Source organism: Aspergillus affinis (genome assembly GCF_023601865.1).
Source record: "Aspergillus affinis strain CMG 70 chromosome Unknown NODE_82_length_168771_cov_87_400459, whole genome shotgun sequence".
Lineage (NCBI taxonomy): Eukaryota > Fungi > Ascomycota > Eurotiomycetes > Eurotiales > Aspergillaceae > Aspergillus > Aspergillus affinis.
In genome coordinates this window covers 21250-45415 of record NW_026515863.1, presented here as the reverse complement: position 1 = coordinate 45415, position 24166 = coordinate 21250, and the positions used below count along the sequence as shown (strand labels likewise).

General features: G+C 51.4%; 8 protein-coding genes across 8 annotated transcripts; 3 read left to right on the top strand and 5 right to left on the bottom strand.

Annotated features, from left to right (window-relative positions):
* Nucleotides 1-179: 179 nt before the first annotated feature.
* On the top strand, nucleotides 180-3469 carry KD926_010569 (MCM DNA helicase complex subunit MCM4; the record flags this gene model as incomplete). The annotated part of the gene is made up of 5 exons (XM_053102945.1): nucleotides 180-543; nucleotides 596-1450; nucleotides 1504-1575; nucleotides 1638-2830; nucleotides 2888-3469. 5 exons carry the CDS (start codon nucleotides 180-182, stop codon nucleotides 3467-3469), a joined length of 3066 nt encoding a protein of 1021 aa, XP_052953606.1.
* A 355-nt stretch (nucleotides 3470-3824) lies between these two features.
* Nucleotides 3825-4465, bottom strand: KD926_010568 (lysozyme; the record flags this gene model as incomplete). The annotated part of the gene is made up of 2 exons (XM_053102944.1): nucleotides 3825-4118; nucleotides 4190-4465. 2 exons carry the CDS (start codon nucleotides 4463-4465, stop codon nucleotides 3825-3827), a joined length of 570 nt encoding a protein of 189 aa, XP_052953605.1.
* A 1255-nt stretch (nucleotides 4466-5720) lies between these two features.
* On the bottom strand, nucleotides 5721-8433 carry vtc4 (putative vacuolar transporter chaperone (Vtc4); the record flags this gene model as incomplete). Its single annotated transcript, XM_053102942.1, has 5 exons — nucleotides 5721-6136; nucleotides 6188-7493; nucleotides 7547-7792; nucleotides 7890-8355; nucleotides 8429-8433. The coding sequence occupies 5 exons, from the start codon at nucleotides 8431-8433 to the stop codon at nucleotides 5721-5723; spliced, it is 2439 nt and encodes an 812-aa protein (XP_052953604.1).
* Nucleotides 8434-9177: 744 nt separating this feature from the next.
* KD926_010566 (uncharacterized protein) lies at nucleotides 9178-9897 on the top strand (the record flags this gene model as incomplete). The annotated part of the gene is made up of 1 exon (XM_053102941.1): nucleotides 9178-9897. The coding sequence occupies one exon, from the start codon at nucleotides 9178-9180 to the stop codon at nucleotides 9895-9897; it is 720 nt and encodes a 239-aa protein (XP_052953603.1).
* Nucleotides 9898-10379: 482 nt separating this feature from the next.
* Nucleotides 10380-13024, bottom strand: dppV (dipeptidyl peptidase DppV; the record flags this gene model as incomplete). Its single annotated transcript, XM_053102940.1, has 8 exons — nucleotides 10380-10521; nucleotides 10592-10803; nucleotides 10863-11095; nucleotides 11151-11373; nucleotides 11434-12442; nucleotides 12508-12746; nucleotides 12822-12873; nucleotides 12960-13024. The coding sequence occupies 8 exons, from the start codon at nucleotides 13022-13024 to the stop codon at nucleotides 10380-10382; spliced, it is 2175 nt and encodes a 724-aa protein (XP_052953602.1).
* A 684-nt stretch (nucleotides 13025-13708) lies between these two features.
* KD926_010564 (DNA ligase (ATP) CDC9) lies at nucleotides 13709-16570 on the bottom strand (the record flags this gene model as incomplete). Its single annotated transcript, XM_053102939.1, has 4 exons — nucleotides 13709-14254; nucleotides 14314-14544; nucleotides 14608-16414; nucleotides 16530-16570. The coding sequence occupies 4 exons, from the start codon at nucleotides 16568-16570 to the stop codon at nucleotides 13709-13711; spliced, it is 2625 nt and encodes an 874-aa protein (XP_052953601.1).
* Nucleotides 16571-17186: 616 nt separating this feature from the next.
* Nucleotides 17187-20743, top strand: KD926_010563 (uncharacterized protein; the record flags this gene model as incomplete). The annotated part of the gene is made up of 2 exons (XM_053102938.1): nucleotides 17187-17219; nucleotides 17276-20743. The coding sequence occupies 2 exons, from the start codon at nucleotides 17187-17189 to the stop codon at nucleotides 20741-20743; spliced, it is 3501 nt and encodes a 1166-aa protein (XP_052953600.1).
* Nucleotides 20744-21162: 419 nt separating this feature from the next.
* On the bottom strand, nucleotides 21163-22431 carry KD926_010562 (translation initiation factor eIF5; the record flags this gene model as incomplete). The annotated part of the gene is made up of 1 exon (XM_053102937.1): nucleotides 21163-22431. One exon carries the CDS (start codon nucleotides 22429-22431, stop codon nucleotides 21163-21165), a length of 1269 nt encoding a protein of 422 aa, XP_052953599.1.
* Nucleotides 22432-24166: the final 1735 nt, after the last annotated feature.

Below are 24166 nucleotides of genomic sequence, written 5' to 3'. Positions count from 1 at the left end.
AGAAAATCAATCAAACTCCATCCATCTGCCATCCCGCTGCCGCCCTTCATATCGTAACCACCACCACGTCCACCCACTCCACCCCAGCCGCTTCATTGCCATCAGGTTCGATATTGCTCTCGCTCGGCTCGGTCAAGTTCATTTATTTGTGGACTGCTCTCCTGTAGGGCCGGCTCGTCATGTCTTCCCCTGCCTCCTCTCGCCGTAGGGGTCGTCCGACCAAGGACACGACCACCTCGTCCCCCGCCCGGTCAACTCGTTCCACTCGGTCACAGCAACAGCAGCAGCCGCCTAGCAGTCCGACTCCCGGAGGAGGAGATGAACTATTACAGACAACTCCTCGTGCGTCTAGGCGCATCAGGGGTGAAGCCGCCGTCCCGTCGTCGTCTCCCCTGTTCTTTCAATCTTCGCCCACGAAAGGAAATAATAGCAATGCCGAAACGCCAGACGCCCGAATGGACGAACCCAGCTCGCCCATCAGAGCCTCTTCAGCCATGGATGAAGGAGAAACGACTCCCCGAGGAAACGGTCCCACCATGAGGGGTTTGTTTACCGGATCTTAGATGGCCATACTTTTGGAACTAACGTTGAATAGATTCCTCCCCGATTCGTTACATGTCAAGCTCCAGTCCCACTCGTGCCCATAGCCGCCAGCCCCGATCCGATATCCCCAGTAGCAGCAGCGGCCTCTTCGTCTCGTCTCGGCCCTCTGCTGGTGGACGTGTCCACCATCGCAGTGATCTAGGGTTTGGATCTACCCCTAGTCGCCGGCGTAGGGTGTTTGTCGATGCGAACGGAATGCCTTCTGCCGATGCAGAGCCGCAGTCAGATGCGACCTTCTCTAACCTCCATCCCGGTACCTCGGAGGCTGATGCCCTCGGTGGTAGTTCGTCCCGTGTGATCTGGGGTACGAATATCTCCCTCCAGGACTCTATGTCTGCTTTCAAAAACTTCATTTACAACTTTGCAACCAAGTACCGCCTATGGGCAGAAGGTGCGACAGAAGACGAAACCCGTCTTATGGGTGATACGGCGGAGGAGAAAGAATATATCAACACCCTGAACACGATGCGTCAACTCGGTGTCCGCATTCTTACCCTTGATACGAAAAACCTCAAATCATACCCGTCAACGCTGAAACTGTGGCATCAATTGCATGCCTACCCTGCAGAAATCATTCCTTTGATGGATCAGACTATCAAGGATGTTATGGTTGAGCTTGCCATCAAGGAAGTTGAGCGCCTTCGAACCAAGAGCCAGCGAAACCAGACACATTCTCGCGACTTGAGCTCCGCCCCTGCGGTCCCTAGCTCTGACGCCATGGTCGAAACTGGTCATATGCCTCTGAATGAGATTCCTGATCTTGTTGGCGAGGTAGAGACCAAGGTGTTCAAAGTTCTGCCGTTTGGACTTGATTCATCCGTGAACATGCGTGAACTTGACCCCGCAGGTATGTTTTACGGTAGCCTTCCCTGCTCTCCACCTCCTTACTAATTTGTTTAGACATGGACAAGTTGGTGAGCATTAAGGGATTGGTCATCAGAGCTACTCCCATCATCCCAGATATGAAAGAAGGTTTGTTTGATCATTTCTTCAACAGTTGTATTCCTCTACTAATCCCGGCGTCCAATTGTTAGCTTTCTTCCGCTGCCAAGTTTGCAATCATGGAGTTCAGGTTGACATTGACCGAGGAAGGATCGCGGAACCCACAATTTGTCCTAGACAAGCGTGCAAGGAAAAAAACTCGATGGAGCTTATTCACAATCGCTGCGTGTTCTCCGACAAACAGGTTATCAAACTTCAGGAGACCCCTGATAGCATCCCCGACGGTCAAACGCCGCACTCGGTTTCCCTCTGCGTGTATGAGGAACTGGTGGACATGTGCAAGGCTGGTGATCGAGTTGAAGTCACAGGTATCTTCCGCAGCAACCCCGTTCGAATCAACCCGCGTCAGCGCACCCAGAGGACACTCTTCAAAACCTACATCGATGTTGTGCACGTGCAAAAGATTGACCGCAAAAAACTGGGCATTGACGTGTCGACCGTCGAGGAAGACCTCTCTGATCAAGCTGCCGTGGATGCCGAGCAAACCCGCCAAGTTACAGCCGAAGAGGAAGAGCGGATCAAGCGCACTGCTTCGCGACCCGACATCTACGAGCTCTTGTCCCGGTCCTTGGCGCCTAGCGTCTACGAAATGGACGACGTTAAGAAGGGAATCTTGCTCCAGATGTTTGGAGGAACCAACAAGTCGTTCGAGAAGGGCGGTAACCCTCGTTATCGTGGCGATATTAACGTGCTTCTCTGTGGTGATCCGTCGACATCGAAGTCGCAGATACTTCGGTATGTCCACAAAATCGCACCTCGCGGTGTTTATACGAGCGGAAAGGGCTCCTCCGCCGTCGGTCTTACAGCCTACGTGACTCGCGATCCCGAAACGCGCCAGATGGTTCTTGAGTCGGGTGCCCTTGTGCTTTCTGATGGCGGTGTTTGCTGCATTGACGAATTCGACAAGATGAACGAATCAACCCGTTCCGTCCTGCACGAAGTGATGGAGCAGCAGACTGTGTCGATCGCCAAGGCCGGTATCATCACAACCTTGAATGCCCGAACCAGCATTCTGGCTTCTGCCAACCCCATTGGAAGCAGGTATAACCCCAACCTGCCAGTGCCGCAGAATATCGACCTGCCCCCCACTCTCCTGTCTCGATTTGACTTGGTCTACCTTGTGCTCGATCGCGTGGATGAACAAGAAGATCGTCGTCTAGCAAAGCATCTTGTCAACATGTATCTCGAGGACAGACCGGACAATGCCAGTGAGCAAGAGATTCTGGTAAGTGGAATGGCCTCCTGTCTCATATTATACTTGACTAACCGACGATACCTCTAGCCCGTTGAATTCCTTACGGCTTATATCACTTACGCCAAGAACAAGATCCACCCAGTTTTGACGCCTGCCGCAGGCAAGGTCCTTTCTGATGCCTATGTCAACATGCGTAAACTGGGAGACGACATCCGCTCCGCTGACCGACGAATTACTGCCACGACTCGTCAACTGGAGTCGATGATCCGACTGTCGGAGGCGCACGCTCGCATGCGCTTGTCCCCCGAGGTGACCGCTGGCGACGTGGAAGAGGCGGTGCGTCTGATCCGGTCGGCCATCCAGCAGGCCGCCACGGACTCTCGCACCGGACTGATTGACATGGGCTTGTTGACGGAGGGTACCAGCGCCAGCGAGAGGCGTCAACGCGAGACTCTGAAGCGCAGCATACTGTCGGCCGTCGACGAGGTTGGCAGCGGCGGTACAGCGCGCTGGGCGGAGGTCTTCCGGGTGCTGAACGAGCAAAACAACGCCTTGGACGGGACCCAGTTTACGGACGCAGTGCGGGCCCTGGAGACTGAGGGCCACGTGAATGTGTTGGGCGACGGCGCGCGGAGAAGCATTCGTCGCGTCGGGGGTGCGCTTGTCTGATATGGAGGTCAAGGCTGGTTGATGAGATTACGATGCAACGGACTACATAATATCTAGATTGATGCGATTGCGAACTCTCCATGTCGGTTGAGTCAGTCGTGTCGATAACAACGGGTTCAGCTTATAACGGAGGACTGGTGTTTGGTGTTTGTGTAATCTGTGTGTACATGCGATAGTTGATTATTAGTTGCACTCTCGTGGTCTTCTGGAGAAGAAAAAGACAAATTTAAGCCCCATTTACTGTTAACCTCTCCTCAGTCGAAACTCCCAATCGTTCCATAAACCCACTTATCCTAACCACTCACAGTCAGCTGCCCCCCGTCCAATCTGACCTCTCAATCTTCAGTTATCAAATCTAGCAAGGAGCAGGCAATGCTTTGCCCTCACTAGCAGTTGCAAACAACTCCAACTCAGCATTTCGACGATTCACCAGACCCTCCGAGACCTCGCCGTTCGCGTGCACCCACTTGGGTAACTCCTCCTGCGCAACAACATCCACGTCTTCTCCGTTATTCATCCGCTGGAGAAGAGAGGATGATTGCATGCCGCCCGCCCCGACGTTGAATGTCCAGGAGACGAGTGCACCGTATTGGTTGTCGTTGAGAGTCACGGGGTCGGCGAGGGCGTTGGTGACGGCGTCTTGGAAGCCCTGATGATTGAATTGGTTTGATTAGCCATGTGTTAGGGCTGCTGTGACTATGTTTGCATTGTTGTACTGACCTCCAAGTCATCGGCCAACAGCTTCGTTGCAGTTTCTTCGGTGAGAGGCTGTGAGTAGGAGACGTCTGAGCAGGAAGAGTCCTGGCATAGATGGCCGTATCCGATGGTGGGATTCCCGTAGCCGTCGTCGTAGGGGTTGGGAATCATCTTCTCATAGCCCTTTAGCAGGTCCAGTGTAGCGTCGTTGACGGCGGGCCCGACGCAGGCGGCGGCAGCAGCAGCAGCAGCAGCGAGGGAGAGGATGAGAGGAGTCACGAGGAACTTAGAGGATGACATTTTGATGTTGCGTGTGTTTAGAATATAAAAGACGGGTGATTAGAAATTTGGAATCTTTCAACGGTTTGGAAATTGGTTGCTGCTGATGGTGTTTGTGGAGTGATTCCAGTCTGCCTTTTATATGCCCCTTAGGGCACCAAGAACCGCTTTGAAATGACTATTATCCTTTATTTATTTAACGTAATCATTTTCTCGAGACTGGTCGATGAAGATCGGCATTTGAATCCACAGAATACGAGACGTCACGGAGTATGGCGTATAATGGGGCTGTCTTTGGCAGGTCCCTGTAGTTAGCCATGTTTCCATCCTCTAGTTCTCGTCGCTTCTTGGTCAAATTCGCATAATGATACTCGATTCATTGCAGAAGCTGGCTTAGGGCCCCCAAGCCCCCAAAATTCGTGGAATATCTGACCTGTAGGGGTTGAGAAATCCGGATTGCCAAGCAAACCCTGATCGTATTCATTGGGGCAGAAGGTCAGATAAGGTTCGTGTCAATGCTGATCGTTCCCCCATTTGCCCATGTTCCTGCATGCTGGATCGTGAAATCTGCAGACACGATACGCAGAGGTTGAAAGTTTGGGTCGTGCATGGGTCAGGAACACGATGATCTGCATCTTCGGTGGCTATTCTTAGGTCGTTCGAACTTCATCGGCGCAGTACTGTACTCGAGTCTCGAAGTTGCACTTCAGCGGTAGCGGCATTTGATATTGGTTCTGATTCTCATTGTCATTGTGAACGTAGGTGGTAGTAGTATTAATCAATGTCCGGTCAGGTAGTGGCGATAGCCTCGCCTGAACACCTCCGCAGGGATAGGTATCTACAGCCTCTAGGTGACAGATAATTGAGTACGGGGTGAATTTACCGGTTGTCATAAATCTCCTCAGTTTGTATTCACTTTCACTTCACTAAATTACTCGAGGAATTAATATATCATAACCAAACAACCGTTGCATCTTTCCAATTTCAGATAACGCATTTTTGTACAGGGAATTTCGTTTCGTACATGCCATGATTGCTCATATACGTAGTCTAGTCAGCGCCTTTGCCAGCGTATCAGGTAAAAAATAATAGGAAAAAGAAAAGGGGGAACAAAGCATAAGCCAAAAGTTCCAAAATATATGGGCAGAAGAAGCTCTGTGGGACAAAAGAATGATGGTAGACAAAAGAGAAGACCGTGAATAGGATAAATAGGACAAATTGTTCGTCAGAGCTCGAAAAATAGAATAGGGGCCGGGGGGGGGAGGACGTAGTCTCATCATAGCTCGTCCGCATGAAGTTGTCTGTCGTCCAATACTCGGCCCATCTGAATGTCAACGACCTTAGAGGTGAACCCTACTTGTCGCATCCGCAGTCCAAAGTTGACCATGATCACGGCAACAAGACCAACGCTAACGATGGTAGGGCCCCATTTCTCGTAGTAAACGCGCTTGACGTCTCGTCGTTTGCGGATCTTGTCCACGCGCCAGATGTATAACATGAGACTGTATACCAGAGCCAAGGCAGCCAGGATAGTGAATGCCCATGACGAGGCAAATGTGATATAATCGTTTCCAAAGTTGAGCAAGGTAGCTGCTATCGTAGCCAGCAGGATCGAGAATTCCAGCCATGACAAGAAGGTTCGTTCGGCCGCGAAGTACACCTTCGGCTCCACGCGAACAGGAACGTGGATCCCTGCAGTTGGTTAGAACAATAACAATGAACAGAGAGAGGGGAAGTGCTTACGCTTGCCCTTGGGTGCCGCAAATCGTTGGTGAGTTCGCTGGTTCCCGATAACACTGATGCCATTTTGCTCGGGAGCGGGCAGGCTTGTCGGTCTAGGACGTGGGATAAGTGCCTTGCATCCGTGCAACAATGCTTTTCCAGTTCGGTGGGTGTAGTATTTCATCAATTGCTGGTAGTAGTAGGCTCCTCCGACTCGCCGGGCCTCCTCAAGTTCGTCAGAGTCGACCGATTCCTCGTCAGAGTCGTACAGCGGGTAATCCTCGTCCCCGGGCAGCGGCTGGGCGGCAATGCGTTCCTCGATGTCCAGAGCATTTCCATCAGCGTCGTCGAATAGACCATTTCCATCCCCAGCTGACGCCATTCGACGGCGGTCCACTCTGGTATTGCCTTCCTGGTCCTCTTCGTCATCCGAGTCGTCGTCTTCCTGCGTCTCATTGGCAGATATAGATGTGCTTTGAAGGGGCCGTGTGATACCGAATTGGCGTGTCGCCGGCTTGCGGATGTCGACATCCATCTGCGGCATCCAGAAAGGAAGAAGGTGGATACGTTGGGGGAACAACGTCGCCGTTCCGTGAATGAATTTGCTGTACTTGGGGACCGCCTCCACGAGATGACTGGCCGTCAACTCCCTGATCCATTTCGGCGGTTCCTGGCCGGCTTGCGTCTGGAGCTTGACCTCGAGAACGGCGTAGGGGAACCGTTCAACATCCTCAGCGGGAAGTTGGGAGAAAGGGAAATCGACGCCGATATCCATTCGGCGCCAATTGTCTCCGGCCCTTCGTCGACCGTCAAGATTGTCCTCTCGGACCATGGTCAGCTCCGTGTCAAGAGAGATACGGACTCTCGCGTCGCCAGGAAGCTGGAAGGCAGTTCGATGATAGAAGGTTCTCGTGACGGGCATCAATCTGCGGGTAATGACACGATATTGGATTTCGCGCGCCAGTTGCTCCAAGTCGTTGATCTCGTCCTCGCTCTTTTTTCCTTCCCTTCGCATTTTGTCGAAGATACTCTCTACCGTCATGCGACCAGAAAGGAATGCGTTGACGTTTTTCTCCTTGAGAGAGAATCGGGCTTTCACCGACTTCTCTCCAGTCCAGTCCTCACGATGGGTTTTTCGCTCGACGAAGATCTGATCGCTTTCCATGCCACCATACCATCGCAGTCGGATTGCCTCCGCACCTTCGGTCTTCTTTAAGCGACCTTGGTATAGTTCCCATGTCTCAGGGTTGTCGTAGTAGATGGACGAAATGGCGGTGTCTTTTTCCTCGAAGTCCTTTTGCGGGTTGAAGACAAGGACGGGGAGGTGCTTTTCTAGTTAGTTGAAGGACTTTGAGTAGGGAGGCAATCTTTTGTAACTACCTTCAAAATAATAAGTTTGAGCTCCGTGATGTTGTCGGGGTGAACCCAGTATTTCGTGGTTTGACGGACAAAGTTCTGTTGAGTGCCTCCGGCCGACGAATCTCCCTTGACCGGGTTTCCTTTCGTACGGACGAGATCATACAGCTTAGATAGCTTCACGACAAAAGCGTCGTAATTGTCTTTGAAAAATGGTTTGGCGTTGAGTCGGGCGGCGAAGACCGGTTTGAGATACCACCTCGTTTCTTTCTAAACTTGTGTTAAAAAAGATACACCAAGGGCTTCATTTTTTTAAGATTTTTTTCCCCGACCGAATCGAAAACAAGAATTCAATTTCAAAACTTACATCGTGTTTCTTGATGATTTTCTGAAAACCGGTGTAGTTCAGTTGGGTGAATTTGGCCAGGTCGTGCACGTCGGCGATGATGTCACTCAACACTTGCTCGAGCGTCAGGAAATCCTCATCGGACGGCGGAGCAGCAGCGCCGGGACGGACACTTTGACGACGCGAATCGGTCGAGCTCTCGAGACGCGAGATGACACTGTAGACCTCCGCCTCGCTGACCTGGATGCGGCGGACGATTTCCTCGCTCTTGATCTTCTGGAAGTTGAAGACCTTGTCGAGCTCGCTCTCCAGCAAGGAGACGAAGTCTTTCTCGTTATCCTCCGTCCATGGCTTGCGATCGGGTTTCGAGTTTTCGGGGGTCGGCTCGGTCACGTATCCCGTCTTCAAGGCTTTCTTGAGGTCTTCGTAGGCGATGTAGTACCAGTAGTACTCCTTGATCATCGACGAACCAAGGTGTTCACCGAACCTGCGGGCGGGTGAAGATGAGTATTAGCGGGCATACAACGGGGGAGTCAGGGGAGTCTATGAAATAGATTTACCTCATTATGGGCGGAATTAAAGGACAAGCCCCAGAAGGGATCGGCAGAGACAAGAGTTCGGCGTGGTGGTTGAGGCTCAGTTAGAAGGAATTCGCAGGGATTGAGGGAAGAATTGATTAGGCAACGGAATTGTAGAGAGTCGCGCGGGCGATACAAAGCATTATGAGGGGAGAAAAGCAAAAGAGAAAAAAAAAAGTGGGGAGCAAGAGGCAGGACAATGGGATGGAAAAGTTTGGGAAAGCAAGCAGCGGCGATTGAGAGAGGTCGCGATAGATGATAGCAGTAGCGTACGGATACGGCGAGCTAGCAGTACGGAGGAGTTACTGCCCATTGGTGCTACCGCCTTCCCCACCGCGCGGGAAGTGACAGCCGCTAGAGTCGCTCTCTCGCCCTCTCGTCCACTCGCTCGACCATGTGCTCGTCGCCGGTGGACCCCCTGCTGCTCTTACGACCATCCGTTGCATCGGCAAACCCTCCGTTTCATGACGTCGAAGACTACCGTCTCTCGATGGGTTTCTCCCGCAAAATACTACGAGAGTCACGGGAGTTACAATGAGCAACCCGGGAGCCTCCGAATGGCCATTGCATGTCTGCTGCATTTAACCCTGGGGACTCCCTCGTCTCCATGCTAAAACTTATCCATCACCAACTCAAGGGGAAATGACTGCGGCAACTGATTCACTCACGATCAAAGCAAGCTAGATCAGATCGCCAGCGGAAAGCACTTGCCCCTCGGAAAGGTCTTCTCTATGGGTGTGGAGTTCAGACAAGCACTAAGAAAGTTAGGCTTCAACCGAAGCAAAGTACGTACATCTGCTACGGGGCAGTCTGAGCAGATGAATGCTTCGTCGCTCCGCGAGACGAGTCTCGGCCCCCTTCCCCCCGGCGCAGCTAATAATTCCCTCGTGTCCACCCACTCTCTAGCCATGCCCGACCACAAGCCCATTCGGTTCGAGCCGGCGTCGCATGAGGCCCAGATATTGAAAATCCCCGTCTCGCGCATCTATGCCGTGCCACACATCCAATGCGACAAGACAAATCACTGGTGTTTTTATCTCCAGTCCGCCGAGGGTACCTCGGTCGCTGTGAACTGTCAAGCGAGTGGCGTCGTCCCGAGTACCATCCTCACCGGGGGCTCTAAGGCGGTTTTGACCATCGGCGAGCTAGGCTCGGCCCTGCCACCCGACGCCGTAATGGCATTTCCGCTCGACGTGATTCCCGGCCTTACGGTGGCGGGCGTCTTGCACAAATTAACCGAGCATGGACGCCACCGCTACGAGTTCACCTCGATGGGAGCCGGATGCAGATATTGGGTCGCGAACCAGATAGATCTCTTTGCCCAAGTTGGAATGTTGGTTGACATGAAACAGTGCGAAGCTGCTAAGGCCGCCGCTGCCACGCTTTGGCCCGATCGAACGCCGTTGCCTTTAGTTCGAGGCGCCTATTACCAAATCCCATTACCTGGATGAAAAGTGGCGACAAGATAGCTTGCATAAAGGAGTACATTTCCCTATTACTTTCAATATAGATGACCTAAATTGTCTCACACACCAACCTCTTTAGTCACCATTACTTGCCAGTGGATATCCCAAAATGGAAACGGTTGTTCTCGTTAATTTACGATTTTCTAGCCTTACGCCTTGATGACTTTTCCATTTATTTTAAGTCCTTTGTCATTTAATTAGGTATGCACTGCAAGATATGCAATATTGAATCAAGTCATCCAGCAAACAGACACTTTTTCAGTTTTAACCAAAGTAATGTGATAATCAGAAGACAAAAACCCCGGAAATTCATTATGCTAAGCTAGGTATGTGCATCATGTATCATGACAAGGAAGAACCAAAAAAAAAAAAAAAAAAAAAAAAAAAAGATCTACCTATACAAGGCCAATCGGGCCTATCAATAGAAAGCTCGAGCTCCTCGGATTATAATACGATTAGCCGAGGAATCAAGGGTTGTAATCAACGACCGGGATGACAGTGTCATCCAGGCTGACGGCATCGGGGTTCTTCTTCTCGACGCCAGAGTAACGGTTCAGCCAGCCAAGCACCTGTTGGTGCCACACGAGGCTGTTTTCTTGGTTGACGACCCTGTATTGCGTTACCAGTTAGCAATTGATACAGGCAATGAAGTGTGTACATGATGGTGGGTGAGACATACCAGTGATTCTCGTCAGGGAAGTTGAGGAAGCGGCTAGGAACACCACGCTCCTGCAGGACGTTGAACAGGGCCAGGCCCTCCGAGACGGCGAGACGGTAATCCTTGTCATTGTGGATGACAAGCTGGGGGGTGTCGAACTGGAGGATCCGCTCGACGGCGGAGGGATCCCAGCGGCGGTAGTTGTCACGGGCACCCCAGAAGGAACCGTTGAACTGGTCGCAAAACAAAGTCAGTGTACTGGGCATATTATAAAAGACAGGATAAGACTCACGTCGCGCTCGATGAACCACAACTCATCGGTGGAGATCTTAGCATCGGCCACGAAGGTACCGTCGTGGCTGGCCAGGGCCTTGAACTTGCGACCAAGGTCACCTCCCTGGATCCAGTTGATCATGAAACCTCCGTAACTGGCTCCAGCGGCAACTCCGTTGTCGGTATCAACAAAGTCAAGGTTGTCACGAATGTATTCCCAGCCCTTGACGAGATCATCATAAGGAGCTCCGCCTGCGAAATGGTATTAGCAACATGGACCTAGTTCATCAAAGTGCGAGGTTCATACCCCAGTTGTTCTGGATAGCGTCAGTCAGCTCATCACCCCAGCCAGTGCTGCCGGTAGGGTTAGGTGCGACAACGACGTAGCCCTGGTCGGCGAACACCTTGGGGTTCCACCGGGTGCTCCACGAATCGGCCCACGAGCCCTGGGGACCACCGTGGATCAAGTATGCGAGAGGGTACTTCTTGTTCTTGTCAAAGCCCGTGGGGTAGACAACATAGGCTTGGATCTGTTGAAGGTAGTGCTGTTAATACGAGTCCAGAGGATTACTCAGCTCGGGATCACCTACATCGGTCCAGTTACCCTTGTAGTAGAACTCGTCGACATCAGCGGGTCCAAGTCCCTTGAGTTCGGCATCGATCTCGTTGGCAGACACCAAGGTTTTGAAAACACCCTTTTTGGGGCTGGCAAGATACACGTTCCAGTTGGTCCAGATGGCACTGCCAGTAACGAGGATGGTGGAATCGGGGAGGACATAGTACGAGCCGGCAGCGCCATTGCTCGTGAAGTTCTTGGGCTTGAAGTCGTCGCCGGCGTTGGCAGGAATCGAAAATAGACGCTGACGGCCCTCGTCCTCGCTACCAATGATCAGGTTCTTCTTGTCAAGCCACTTGGCGGTGTCGGGAGAACGATCCCAGTCCTTAGCAACAGCAGGGATGGTCTTCTTCGAGCCAATGCTGTAGACATACAGAGTACGACGGTCAGACTCGTAAGTCGCGTCGGTCATCTGGAAGTAAGCGATCTTGTCGCTTCCGGGGGAGAAAGCAGGGCCGCTGGAGTCTCCAGCAACGCCCTTAGGGGTTCCGGGACTGTCAGGTCCGTTGATAGCGACAGCCTTGGAGGAGCCGTCATGGGGGACAAGGTAGATGTATGACGTGGTGTAGTTGGCACGGGGAACATCAGGTGCCTTGCTCTTGTAGGCCACCCACTTGCCGTTGGGAGAAATGTCGTAGTCCGAGGATCCTCCGAAAGGCGGGTAGGGACTCTCGGCGTTCTTGACGGGAGACACGAGGTTCTTCAATTCTCCCTTGAAGTTATATTGAGACTTCTGGCCGCCAGACTTCTTCAGGGTACCAGAGAACACGGAGTTGAATCTGGTGCTGAGGTAGTAGTCCCAGTGGCGCACGTAGAGGCTGTCATAGATCCGGGCAGAGCTCAGCGCGGCCTCCGCAAGCTCCTCGTTGTACACGGTACCGTTGGCGTATGATTCAGCGTACGCGACGAATTTGATGTCGCCCGAGTGAGTGGTGACGGTCTTGAATCCTGACAGGGGACCAGGCAGAGATGCGGCTTTGTAACTATTACACCGTTTTATGAGCTATTGAAGCTGAAGTATAACACGAGACATCACTAGACCACTCACCCTTTGGTAAAGTCCGAAATCTTCGACACCCACAGCTCCACGCCTCCGGGGACCTCTGCATTGGTGCCATTGACGTAGAGCACGGTAGAGTCATCGGTACCTAGCCAGAGAATCTCCGAGACATTGCTGTCGTTGGTGAGAGGCTTGGTGTCGCCAGACTTCAGGTCCAACAAGCTCCACGAGGAACTACCCTTATGCGTGTCGAAGGAGTATTGGGAAGTCGAGAACACGGCAAGTTTCTGGAGGTGGGTGTTAGCGTTCCTAGTGCAATTGACTCCTCAGGACCCATGGATCGGGGGAAAAAATTGACATACACCAGAGGGGTTGGGAATCGCCTCAGATCTCCGGGGAGCACTGAGCAATTGTCTGTGTAGATCGACTCGGTCAGCAAGCTCCACAATGGGGCGCCAATGCCCATGGTACGGGGGGTGGGTTCGCAGGGATGAACTTACTCCGGGGTCAGGGCCAAAGCGACCGACGAAGCGGCCGCAATTGAGAGCCAACGAAACGCTCCCATGATGAGAAGATCGAACACTCACAGACTGAGACTGCAAGAGAAGCTTCCGAAGCTCGAATACCTGGTCGGAGAGCACAACAGGGGCCCCCGGCGAGGCTTTTATGGACGAGGCAGGCAGACGGACTCCGCAGGGAACGGCAGGGCGACCTGCCTAAAGGAGGAAGGCGGGCAGACAACGTGACCCACCGGACAAGCAATGATAAACAGGTTACATCGTCCTCTTCGCCCTCGTTAGCCCTCATTTCCCCACGTCTTGGGTTGCAATGCCAAGCCAGTCCGCCATATCTAGTGTTCCTAGTCTGCAGATGGCATCATTACACGACAGACTCGGCTGATATGAGAAGCCTCATCCAGTGCCCGATGCGGAGTCCGCCGCCGGTGATAAGCGCTATCCTGCCCTCCGAAGCAATAAACAGCAAATGTCTGGGAATATTCCCGGCTGACATGATGGCATTATGATGCTCCATCTCGCTGATTGATTAATCGGACGGTCGCCCCCGGATCCCGGCTTACGCGATTCTATCGTTTAATTTCCAACTGCTCCTTCCGATCGGAATTTGTCTCGAATCCCTCATCCGGGAGCTGAATTGCAAATGAAATCAACGCTCGTCATCATAACGAAATATCTAAAAAATATGGATACAAGGATACATGCAATTCGGCGACGCCAATCATGTCATCTAGCTAATACTCAAAATCATCATCCACGCCACCCTTGCCGGCATTTTCTTTCAGGACCGCCTCTTGTTTCCGATACATTTCCGCCACGGCTCGAGTGGTCGTGGCTTGCTCGGGTTTTTTATCGTCCCGGGATTTAATGAATCGTGGGAATCGGAGAGACACGCCCTTCCCGCCCCCCGTCGTTCCGACGAATTCGTCGGCGGCAGCTTGGTATCGCGGGCTGAGAGTCAAGTCGGCCGTTTTCACTTCCCAGACCAGTCGCGGCTCGAACCAAACGTCGGGCTGGTCCTTCGGCACCGTCGAATGCGAGTAGAAGGGCTTTGGCCGGTCGATGACGAGAGGGGAGAGCGCTTTGTGGAACTCTTCCAGAATGGCCTCAGAAAAGCCCGTGCCAATATTGCAAATCGTCTCGTAAGTTTGCGTGCTCGAATTGTACGCTGCCAAGAGGAATGCGCCGTAAACAGAAGTGCGCTTTCCACGGCCATAATAAGCTCCAAGAACAACAAGATCAAGGGAGTCGCCAACACCGCTGAGGTAATCCTTTTTCACCTACACTCGCAGTTAATTTCCGGGTCAGGCACGGGCGTCACGTCTCGAGCAAAACATACCTTGAGCCAGTTTCGACTCCGCTTGCTGGGCTCGTAACCACTCTCTTCGGTATCCAGCATCTTCACCATCAGACCTTCACACGATGCCTTGACACTATCATCTAGGAGATTTTGGATTTCGTCGACAACGTTGGTGTTGCCGTATTGGGCAAATTGGAACTCGCCCTCGATACCCTGGAAGGATTGGTGCAGCAGCTCACGACGCTCACGCAATGACTTCTTAACAGTTGTCTAGAATTCGTGGCACCACGAGTCAGCGCTGAACGTCAAATTATAGGGGGGAAATTCAATTACCTCCCCGTTCAGGAACAGAAGATCGAATGCGAACACGCAGACTTTAACTTTCACATCTTCTGCCTTGACATCTTTTCTCTTGCGGGTCATCAGTTGCTGAAAGGGCAAAACCTTCTTGTTCTCGGTATCCCAAGCAACTGTCTCGCAATCTAGCACAAAACTTGTCACGCCATCTTTAATCCAGCTATCCAGTTTGGCAAGCACATCCGGATACTTCTTGGACAGATCTTCGGAATTTCGGGAGAAAATTGCAGAAAGGCCCTTGGTGTCTCTTTGTAACGTAGCCGTGGCACCGGGGTACTGGTCAATAGAATCTGGGGCAACGTAATGAATCTGTGCTCTCTCTCCATCATACTTATATTCACACGTGAAGTCCCTTCCTTCGAACCGATCAAGCACTTCGGTAAGAGATTTTGTGGGTTTAGCAAGCATAGGCTTGATAGGAATACCTGGCTGGAGTTTGCAAACTTCACCTAATTTAAGTAGCCCGTGTTCAAGAATTGCAGGGATTATGACCTCATACGCAGGCAATTCGCTGTACACGGTCTTCAAAATTGCTTCTCCCTCCGCCACCTTCTCTGCGGCAGGGGCATTCTCACCCTTGAGAGCTGCCTCGTGTGCAACCACAGCCTGAGCAAGCGCAACAAGAACCGTCTTTTCGGCCAGTCCAAGTCTCAGCTTTCCTTCTAAGAATCGAACAATGAACTTAGCCTCGCTAGGACCGCCCTTGTCCTTGGTAATATCAACACCATTGCCACCTTTTCCTGCTGTAGCAGCGTCGGCGGCGGAAAGCAACTTTTTGATGCCAGATATCTTCTTATCCTGAGATCCATGGCCCTGGACTTTAGCGATGCCCAATAAGCCTTCATGGACCCCCCTAACAGTCAAAGGTTTCGGCCTGAACATGGTTGGCTGGTTCGATCGACTTTTAGCAGCCACCAAACCCAAGTCTCCGATTTCGTGTTGATCCGCTTTAATGACTGCCAGACTCCGACCCGTACTCTCGCCGATCGACTTCATGATCAAAGACTCGCCGATTCCGAGCTCGATGCCGGCGTAATCCGCGGCGAGCTTATTTATCATTAATTGCACCGTAGGGAGAAGGTCTTGAGGAGTTAAGCGAAGGACTTGGCGCAGAAACAGAGAGCAATGAGCCAGAATGATCAAGCGTTTTGTAGTCATTTCGATAAGGGAGAAAGTCGTACACAGCGCCGCGTAGGGCACAGGATCGCCGATTTTCCAATCAGGGTATGGTTCATTCCCGCTTGCTTTCAATGTAGCCTGTACTTTCTCCGTTGTTTCCTTCATGGCACCTGGCTTTTCATCTTCCTCTTCGCTGGCCGATGGCGACTCGTGCTCGGATTCCGCTTCCGGAGTTTTCTCCTCGGACGGTTTCTTAGTGGCGGCAGGGGATGGTTCTTTTTTCTTGGTTTCCTTCTTCAACTTCGGACTCTTGGGTGAAGGAGACTTTTTCTTGGGGGATTCGGTGGACTCAGATTTCCGAGGACTCTTCCGGCGCCTTTTCTGGATAGGCTGTACATCGCTCCCATCGCTATCTTCCCCGGAGTTCTCCCTCTTGAGGTTGTTCGATTCCTGCTTTCCATTCGTCTTTTCGGTGTTTGTGTTCCGGCTCGAAGACTCCGCTGCATCAACCTCATCGGCGTTAGCCCTATTCGTAGTAGCTCCATTCACTTCCGCAGAGACTTCCGCAGAGGCCTTGGAGGCCTTATCTTTCTTTCCTGAGAAAGCCAAGGTTGTTTGTTTCTTGGGGGCCTCCTTCGGGTCGGCATTGGAACCAAAGAATCTCCTACGAGGCAAAGCCAAAGTTAGCAATCAGAATCGTACAGAATCTGTCGAATTGAAATCCTAGTCGCATTCGCACAGACACACACCCGAGAGTTACTTGAGAATCGCGAACATACCCCAACGTAGCTTGTCTCCTACTCTTGTTGGATTCGGACATGGTGAAGAGCGCAAATGGACGATGGACTGAAAGCGCTGTGGTCGAGAACGATGCTGCTGGCTGCCTCTGGTTGAGTCTTATAAGAGATTTAGAGCGATGACTGGCAGCGAAATCGCAAGACGCAATCCGAAATCCACCTCGTTGTGTTGGGATACGGGTCACAGGTCTCCGACAGTGTAGATGAAGCGCAATTGTCACGCAATCGCGCAGAGCGGACATAGACGTTATCCAAAACGTCCTTTTCGTGGATTCTTAGGAAGACATCCGGTGGGACCAACAGAGAAGAGAAGTGCCGCTTATAAGCGTCGAGTAAAGGATGTCTAGCCAAAAGGCAACCACCTGCCCGGTTGGCAGCCTGTGCGGGAACGCGACGTGACACGCGATCAATTAAAATCACGTGTCTCTTCTCAATGCCAACAGTGCAAACATGATCCGGCAGTATTAACAGCCTATATCTGACCGCCTCCCATTCGGGGATGGTGGCTCTACGTCAATCCAATTAGTCAGGATTGTAGAGCGTCTTGACATCTTCTGCATCAATATCATCTAGAGGATCCTTGTAACAATCCAGATGCTTAAGTACTAGAGAATTCCATTCAGCTCTGCTTCTGTCACCATGGACAGCTCGCGGCAGGAATACTTCAAGCAGGTATGAAACCGATTCAAGTTGGAAGGCTGCAGAAACCATGCTGACGAGATCCTAAGCTTCGTGCGCCATGTGTCGAGCTGAGTGCTGTTGGCCTCAAATTTCGCGGCCGGCAAGCATCGTCCAATGAGGTCCTCCAGGCCCTCCGTCCAGTGCATGATGTTCTAAATGATCTTGCAAAGCAAAATGCACTCGACGAGAAGCTAGCAGAATATGCATTCTTTCCTCTATCGCATATCTTCAATGAAACCCAGAGAATCCCCGCCAACTGCCTGGAATTAGCTGTCAAGTGTTTACGAGTCCTCATCGCTGAAGGATGGCGAGAGCGACTATCCCCGCAAATGGGCAAACAGCTCATGATCCTATTAACGTTGATCGTGGGCGGCACACCTAACAAGGCCGGCACGGATGAGGCTTCAAAGTCCCAGCCTGTGGAATTGGCCATTGCAGGATTCGACTGTCTCTTGGCTATATTCAAAGTTCTGGAAGGCCCTATTGCTGAGCGGACGATTTACCACGAGATTGGTACGGCAACGGTTGTAGACCAAACCGTGTACATTTTGCTGGAAGGCATTGTCGACGTTAAGTCTGACGAAGTATGCGTCTCGGCTGCGCATGCGCTTGATGCTCTCTACAACCGCATCACCGACCGCGTTGTCCTCGCTAGTGTGATGCCCCGGACTGTCTCGGCTTTGGTAAAAGTCCTGAAGCCATCGACGCAGACACGACGCTCTTACAAGCTGCTCTGTGTGTGTCTGCAAATTCTCACTCGTATGCTGAGAATAGTCCTGAATGACCTGGCCGCAAGCGCCGAACCAGAATCACTTACTCAGTCCGAGAAGGCAAATGACCGAATAATTCTTGATGAATCTTGGCTGAAAGCTACGGCCACTCAGATGAAACTTGCGCTTGCAAACATCATTCAAATACGACGACACGAAAGGCAAGAGGTGCAAGAGTCGTTGTTGGAGTTGTGCTTGATGGTAGTGGAAGAATGCCAGGAAACTTTACATGAGTCAATTCCCATCGTTGTCGACACTCTTGTCGTTCTGTCAGACTTCGAAGAGGGTCAAACACCCAATAAAGCGTTTTCTTCGCTCTCACACACTGCTACTGTTTACCCGGCTGTGCTGGATTCCCTGAAAAACTCTCTGCATATTTGGATTACTGCATTTCCAAGGACCATGCAAAATAATGACGAAACAGCCAAACAGTGGGCCCTCAAACAGATATCGACCGCGTTTCAAATATTGTCGCAACTTCAGTCGGGATCGGACATTCTCAACAGCAGTCTCGCATCAGGTTTATGTGATAGCGTTGCTGCTGCAGTGAACCAGTCGGCAAATATCCCGCAGCCCTTGAGTTCTGAACCATCGAATGATCGCACCTTGGATGTTATTCATAGTGGCAGCAAATCAATATCATTTGCGCCCTTGCTGCTGGAACATAGAAGTCAGCAAAAGACTCTAGGGGATCTGCAGTCTATGATTCTCCGGCTCAATAAATCAGATTCCGATGGTGATATTACGCGCTTGGTCATCAATCGCATCCATCAAGGGAGCGGTACTGTCGAAATTGCTCCTTTTTGGCTGACATTGGCATTCCTAAAAAGCAACACCCAGCCCTCAGCAGCTTTTGACGATTTCCTATCTGACGATGTTGGCTCTTCTTCTTTGCTTGCTAGTAGGGCCAGTATGATCGAAGAGCTATATTATATCTCACTCCCAATACTTAATGAGCCGCTTGCCAATGAGTCTAGAGAATGGCGAGTCTCGGCACTGGCCTTGGAAGTGGTAGCACTGCAAGCACAACAACTTCGAGAAGCGTTTCGCCCAGAGCTAATGGATGCACTGTATCCTGTGCTCCAGCTTCTAGCCTCCAGCAACTCCATTCTCCAGACACATGCCATGACCTGTTTGAACATTCTAACAACATCTTGCAAATATGAAAGCACGAGCACCATGATAATTGACAACGTCGACTACCTGGTTAATTCTGTGGCGTTGAAACTCAATACGTTTGATGTTTCACCATACCCACCTCAGGTATTATTCATGATGGTCAAGCTGTGTGGCGTGCGATTGATTCCTTACCTTGATGACCTGGTGGACTCAATTTTCGGAATCTTGGACCTATACCATGGTTATCCAAAACTGGTCGAGGTCATGTTCAAAACACTCGCTGCTATTGTTGAGGAGGGAACCAGAAATCCCACGTTCCTCGCAATCGAGAATGGCCAAGGGAAATCTGTTGACCATCGCAAGGAGCACTACAAGAGGCTGCACGTTTCTACCCTCGCAGAAGACATAGCGAACCGCAAGGCAAAGCGTGCAAAGTATTCCGAAGAACTGTCGGAAGAGCCACGCGATATGCCTCACCTCAAGCAGCCGTGGACCACAGAATCGAAGAAACCCGACAAGCCGGACCAAAACTTCAACCTGGACGATGCATTGAATCAAGAAGAACCCGACGAGTCATTACCACCGCCGCGTGAGCCTGACGACCAAGAGAAACCATTGAATAAGTCTCACAACCTACTGCTGCACATCGTCAAATCCATCCCCTCTCATCTATCTTCTCCTTCTCCCTACCTCCGCCGTTCTCTCCTCTCCATCCTCATCAAGGTCTCGCCTATCCTTGCAGCACACGAAAACAGCTTCCTACCACTCATCAACGACGTATGGCCTTCAGTAGCCGCACGCATCACCTTCCCTACCTCATTCGGGCCCACATCTTCTTCCGACGCCCTGATGACCAAAACCCGCTCCAAGACTACCAGCACAACCACCCCCGAAGCCAAAACCGGGCCCTCAGGACTCGACTTCCAAGAAGAAATCTACGTCACCACAACAGCCTGTCTAGCTGTCGAGCAAATGTGCAAGAACGCAGGCGACTTTATGGCCACCAGGATCGAAACCGAATATCCCCGCTGGGAACGACTATACCGTCGAGCGTGGGAGAAAGTCAGCGCCGACGCAGAGCGAGCCATCGAGCGACGAGCAGCACAACAACAAAACCAGGAGACCCAAACTACCACTCTAGTCCCTCTAACCCAATCCCTCTCGCTCTCCACAACAGGGTCCGCTCCCTCTGGCACCCGCGCATTCACACCCCACCACAGCCTCTGGCGATCGCTCCTCTCTCTCTTCATAACCCTCCTAACTCACGTACGTCTACCTCTCTCAACGGGCGACCAGATCTGCGAGTTCCTAGGGGCATGGATTGCACGGTTCGCTGGACCAGACTACTACAATATAAATCATGTGCAGAGTCACGAGGGAAACGCCTCCCCAGAAGCAGAGATCCAGTCCATGGAAGAGGCCATCCTAGCAATGACAACCTGGAACGCAGACCTCACCTGGTTTATTTTCGAGAAGCAGAGAGCCCAGGTGCTTGGTCTTACCACCAAGACGAGAACCAAAACACGCCAAATGCAGACACCCATGATCATGGAGGTGGAGGATGAGCCTTTGAAGAACTGGTCTATGCCGGGGAGTGGGTTGAAATTTGCGACGTTAGCGTTTTGAGTATATAGGTTGAATATCGAAGATGTAACTTTCGACCTTTGATTACTACAGGGGATAAATATTCCCTTCTGGGCGCCAAATTCCGATAGAGCATGATAGCATGCATACATATGAAATCACGTATCAGGATTCGGCTTTCCTTCTCCCAGTCACCAATTCTGAACCTACTACACGACATGGGACGAATAAATTCAAAGGGAAGTAGTTGATTGATAAATGACTATCTAGACAATTGATAAAATCCCCTTGATCATTTTTTTAGTTCTGATTTTCTGCCTGAAAAAAAAAAAAAGCATTGGAGTGATTCAGCCGATATCCGGCACTAAGCAAATGACTGAATGATAGTTGGTTTTAACAAAAAAAAGGCACGAACATAGAAAATTCAACAGAGTGGAGTGACAGATCTTGAGATCAGCAATCTATTCATCATCACTTTCCTCCTCCTCGCTCTCGGCGGTTTCGAGCCACTGCAGGAAGGGCTCGGCAGCCTTGCGAACCTTCTTGCTGGTGGAGATGTCGACATACTTCTTGCTGGCCTTTGCACCCCAAGCCTTGAGGGTTTCCTCAGACACGATGTCGTTCTCATAGTAGCCAAGCAAGATCGGTGCGATCTGGGAGAGAAGTTCGGGGCGGTTTTCGCCGACGAATCGCTCGGTACCACCCAAGAAAGACTTCTCGTGGCGCTCAGAAGTGATCATCTTCTTGAGAAGACCGGCACGGGAAGGAATCTGCTTAACGATCTTGTCATCGAAGATAGTCTGAGCGAGGACAGCAACGGTCTTGTGCTTGGACTCAATGCCGTACTCCTTGGCCTTCATGTAGATCTCCACATCGTCAACCTTGGTAACGCCACCTTTTTCAGTGGCTGCGTTGAGGATCCAACTACCAAGCTCGTCGTAGGCCGAGGGACCATCGGCTCCATTCTCATATGCATCTTCGAGGACAAGAGAACGTTTCAGGTCATCGGGGAGGTCCTTAGCACGGGCCTTGACAGCCTCCTCGGAGACATCGACAGCCCAGTCATCGTCCTCGATTTCGTCGGCCTCGATGCCCTTGGCCTCGGATTGGATGCGGCGAGTAAGCTCATCATCGCTGTTTGCAGCCAAGACATCGTCGCCATTCTCATCGGCGTTGTCGGAGTTGCTGTCTCCTGGGCTTCCATTTTCTTCTCCATTCGCTGTGTCAGCGTTCTTCTTCTTTTGCTCACGGCGAGCCTTCTTGTCCTTTTTGTCCTTCTTCCCTCCCTTGCCAGAATCAGTGTTCCGCAAAATGAAGGTGCTCAGTTTCAAGCGGGGGTCGACATCGGAGCGCTGTCCGCAAGCCTTGCAGTCCAGAATGATCTTCTCTTCCTTGATGATAACGTCGGTTTCCGGGTTCTTGCACTTCTTGCAAAGAACGAACTTGGAAATGAATCCGTCGAGGTAGTCTTGGAGCTTGGCAGCGTCATGGGCACCGTTGATAATCCAACGATCATCAGTGGGCTTAGCGTTGGCCTGGGCACCGAGTTCAAAACCGAAGTACTTGATCAGATAGGATGGAGGACGGCTGAGGGACCCGGCGACCGAGTTCAGGTTCACGACGACGGTCTTGATACCGTTGCCCTTGCCCTCGATCTTGGAATGCAGGCGCTCCATTTTGTAGCGGTAAAAGGGATCGCTGACATCCCGACGAATGTTGACAGTAGCCATGATGACGAAGAAGATAGTCTCTTCAAGAAAAAATGAGTAATCTTTCTAGATGAAGAATTGTCTAGGACGGGAGGAAAGTTGGACTCGGGATGCCTTGAAATAACAAGACATGCGTAGTTGGTTTCCGTGAGTAAAAAATGGTGGCGGTTGAGATCGTCTCGACGAAACGACTAGTCACAGCGAATAAGGCAGGCTTTCAGCCACAGGACTTCTGGTGTATACTACAAGGTTTCGGCGCGATGCGAAACGTTTGCAGCTTGAGCGGCAGGTGGTGTTCGAAAGATCTGACGCAGGACGAATACATAGACAAGTTCTCGAGTGACTTGATTCTGTGGCTTTCTCTGGCAGGTAGAGAGAAACCAATGGATGGTTTTCTGGAGAGAGGGGCGAAAAACAACAAGTCAGATCCCGCACGAACGGATATTCCACAGTGGAGGGACTTCCAAAAAACAGCGTACTAACCAGAGTGAAAAGGTGGGAGGCGACCAAAACGCGAGGCTAGTACCTAAAGCTGTATTTAACAGCCTGGCAAGTTGGGAAGACGAAATAACAGCGCCAAAGGCTGATGGGATGATGATGGTTAGACTGCGATAAGAGATCGATGGAAGAGTGGGTGGGAGAGAGAAAGGGAAGGAAGAAGGAAGGAAGAAAAACGGTGCCAAACAATAAAAAAAGGGACCGAACCGAATCAGTCGCCAAGACCCGTGAAAAGTTCGTGCTGAGTCAGTCGCTCCCGCCCGGAGTTGCGGTCCGCCCGCTTCCGGGAGCACGTGCTTTGCCTGCTTTTCCTGCTTTTCCTGCTTTTCTCGTCTTGCTTGTTAGCAATTACTCCTAGTCACTCCTGTACCTCGAGTCTTTCTCAGATTGTGTCCTACTCGGACTTAGGGTGTCGCTGCCAAGTTGTCCCACGTCGTTGCTCGGTCATCCAAGAATGTCCCGCAATCCTGCCTGACGTCTGAATTCCCAAGGCCCATTGATTTATTGGGGTTGTCGGGGCGATTTCTCGCCGTTCTCGCCCATTATGAAGTTCCATAGAAATCCAATCAAATCGTGGTCAAAAGAGATTCTTTCATTGGTAGGATCTCGTTCAGTACGGAGTATTCCTATCGTTCGAATCTATGTAGTTCACACGTACGGAACAGATGACAACGGTCTTGCAGCCTTGTACCAATGTTCGCTATCGTCAAGGACAACTCTGTCCTCGAGTAGCTACTGTCAGGTAACTCATATGAGGGAATTTATGTACTGGAAGGGTAGAGGTTAGATGTAGATTTACACTTGCGTCGGCGGCTGAAGCATATATATCACCATCTCTGCTGCATGATTCCTGCATCGACCACAATATTTCAGTCCCATTGCTTGATGAGACGACATGATCGAATGAATCTCACCCTCTTCCCTCATTCCAACCCCTTCATCGTACCCATTAAGTGAAGATTTCATGAGTTCGAGGTGAAAACAGGACCAGTTTGACCAGTCGGCCCTGGCAGACGCAGCATGACTAACTTCGGCGCAGACCCCACCCGATCCCCAACGTCACTGAAAGCTTCTATCCAAACTTGCGCACCTTTCTGCGCAATCAACTATCCTGGTAAACGGCTCAGTAGCCCATTGGCCGGCATCCTGCTGTAGGTTACTGCAATGCGAGTTTCATGCACAATCCGTTGTTGTTTGTCGCGTCGCGCTCAGCCCCACGTTGCCCCTCATCGCCATCATCGCCATCCCATTTGGATCA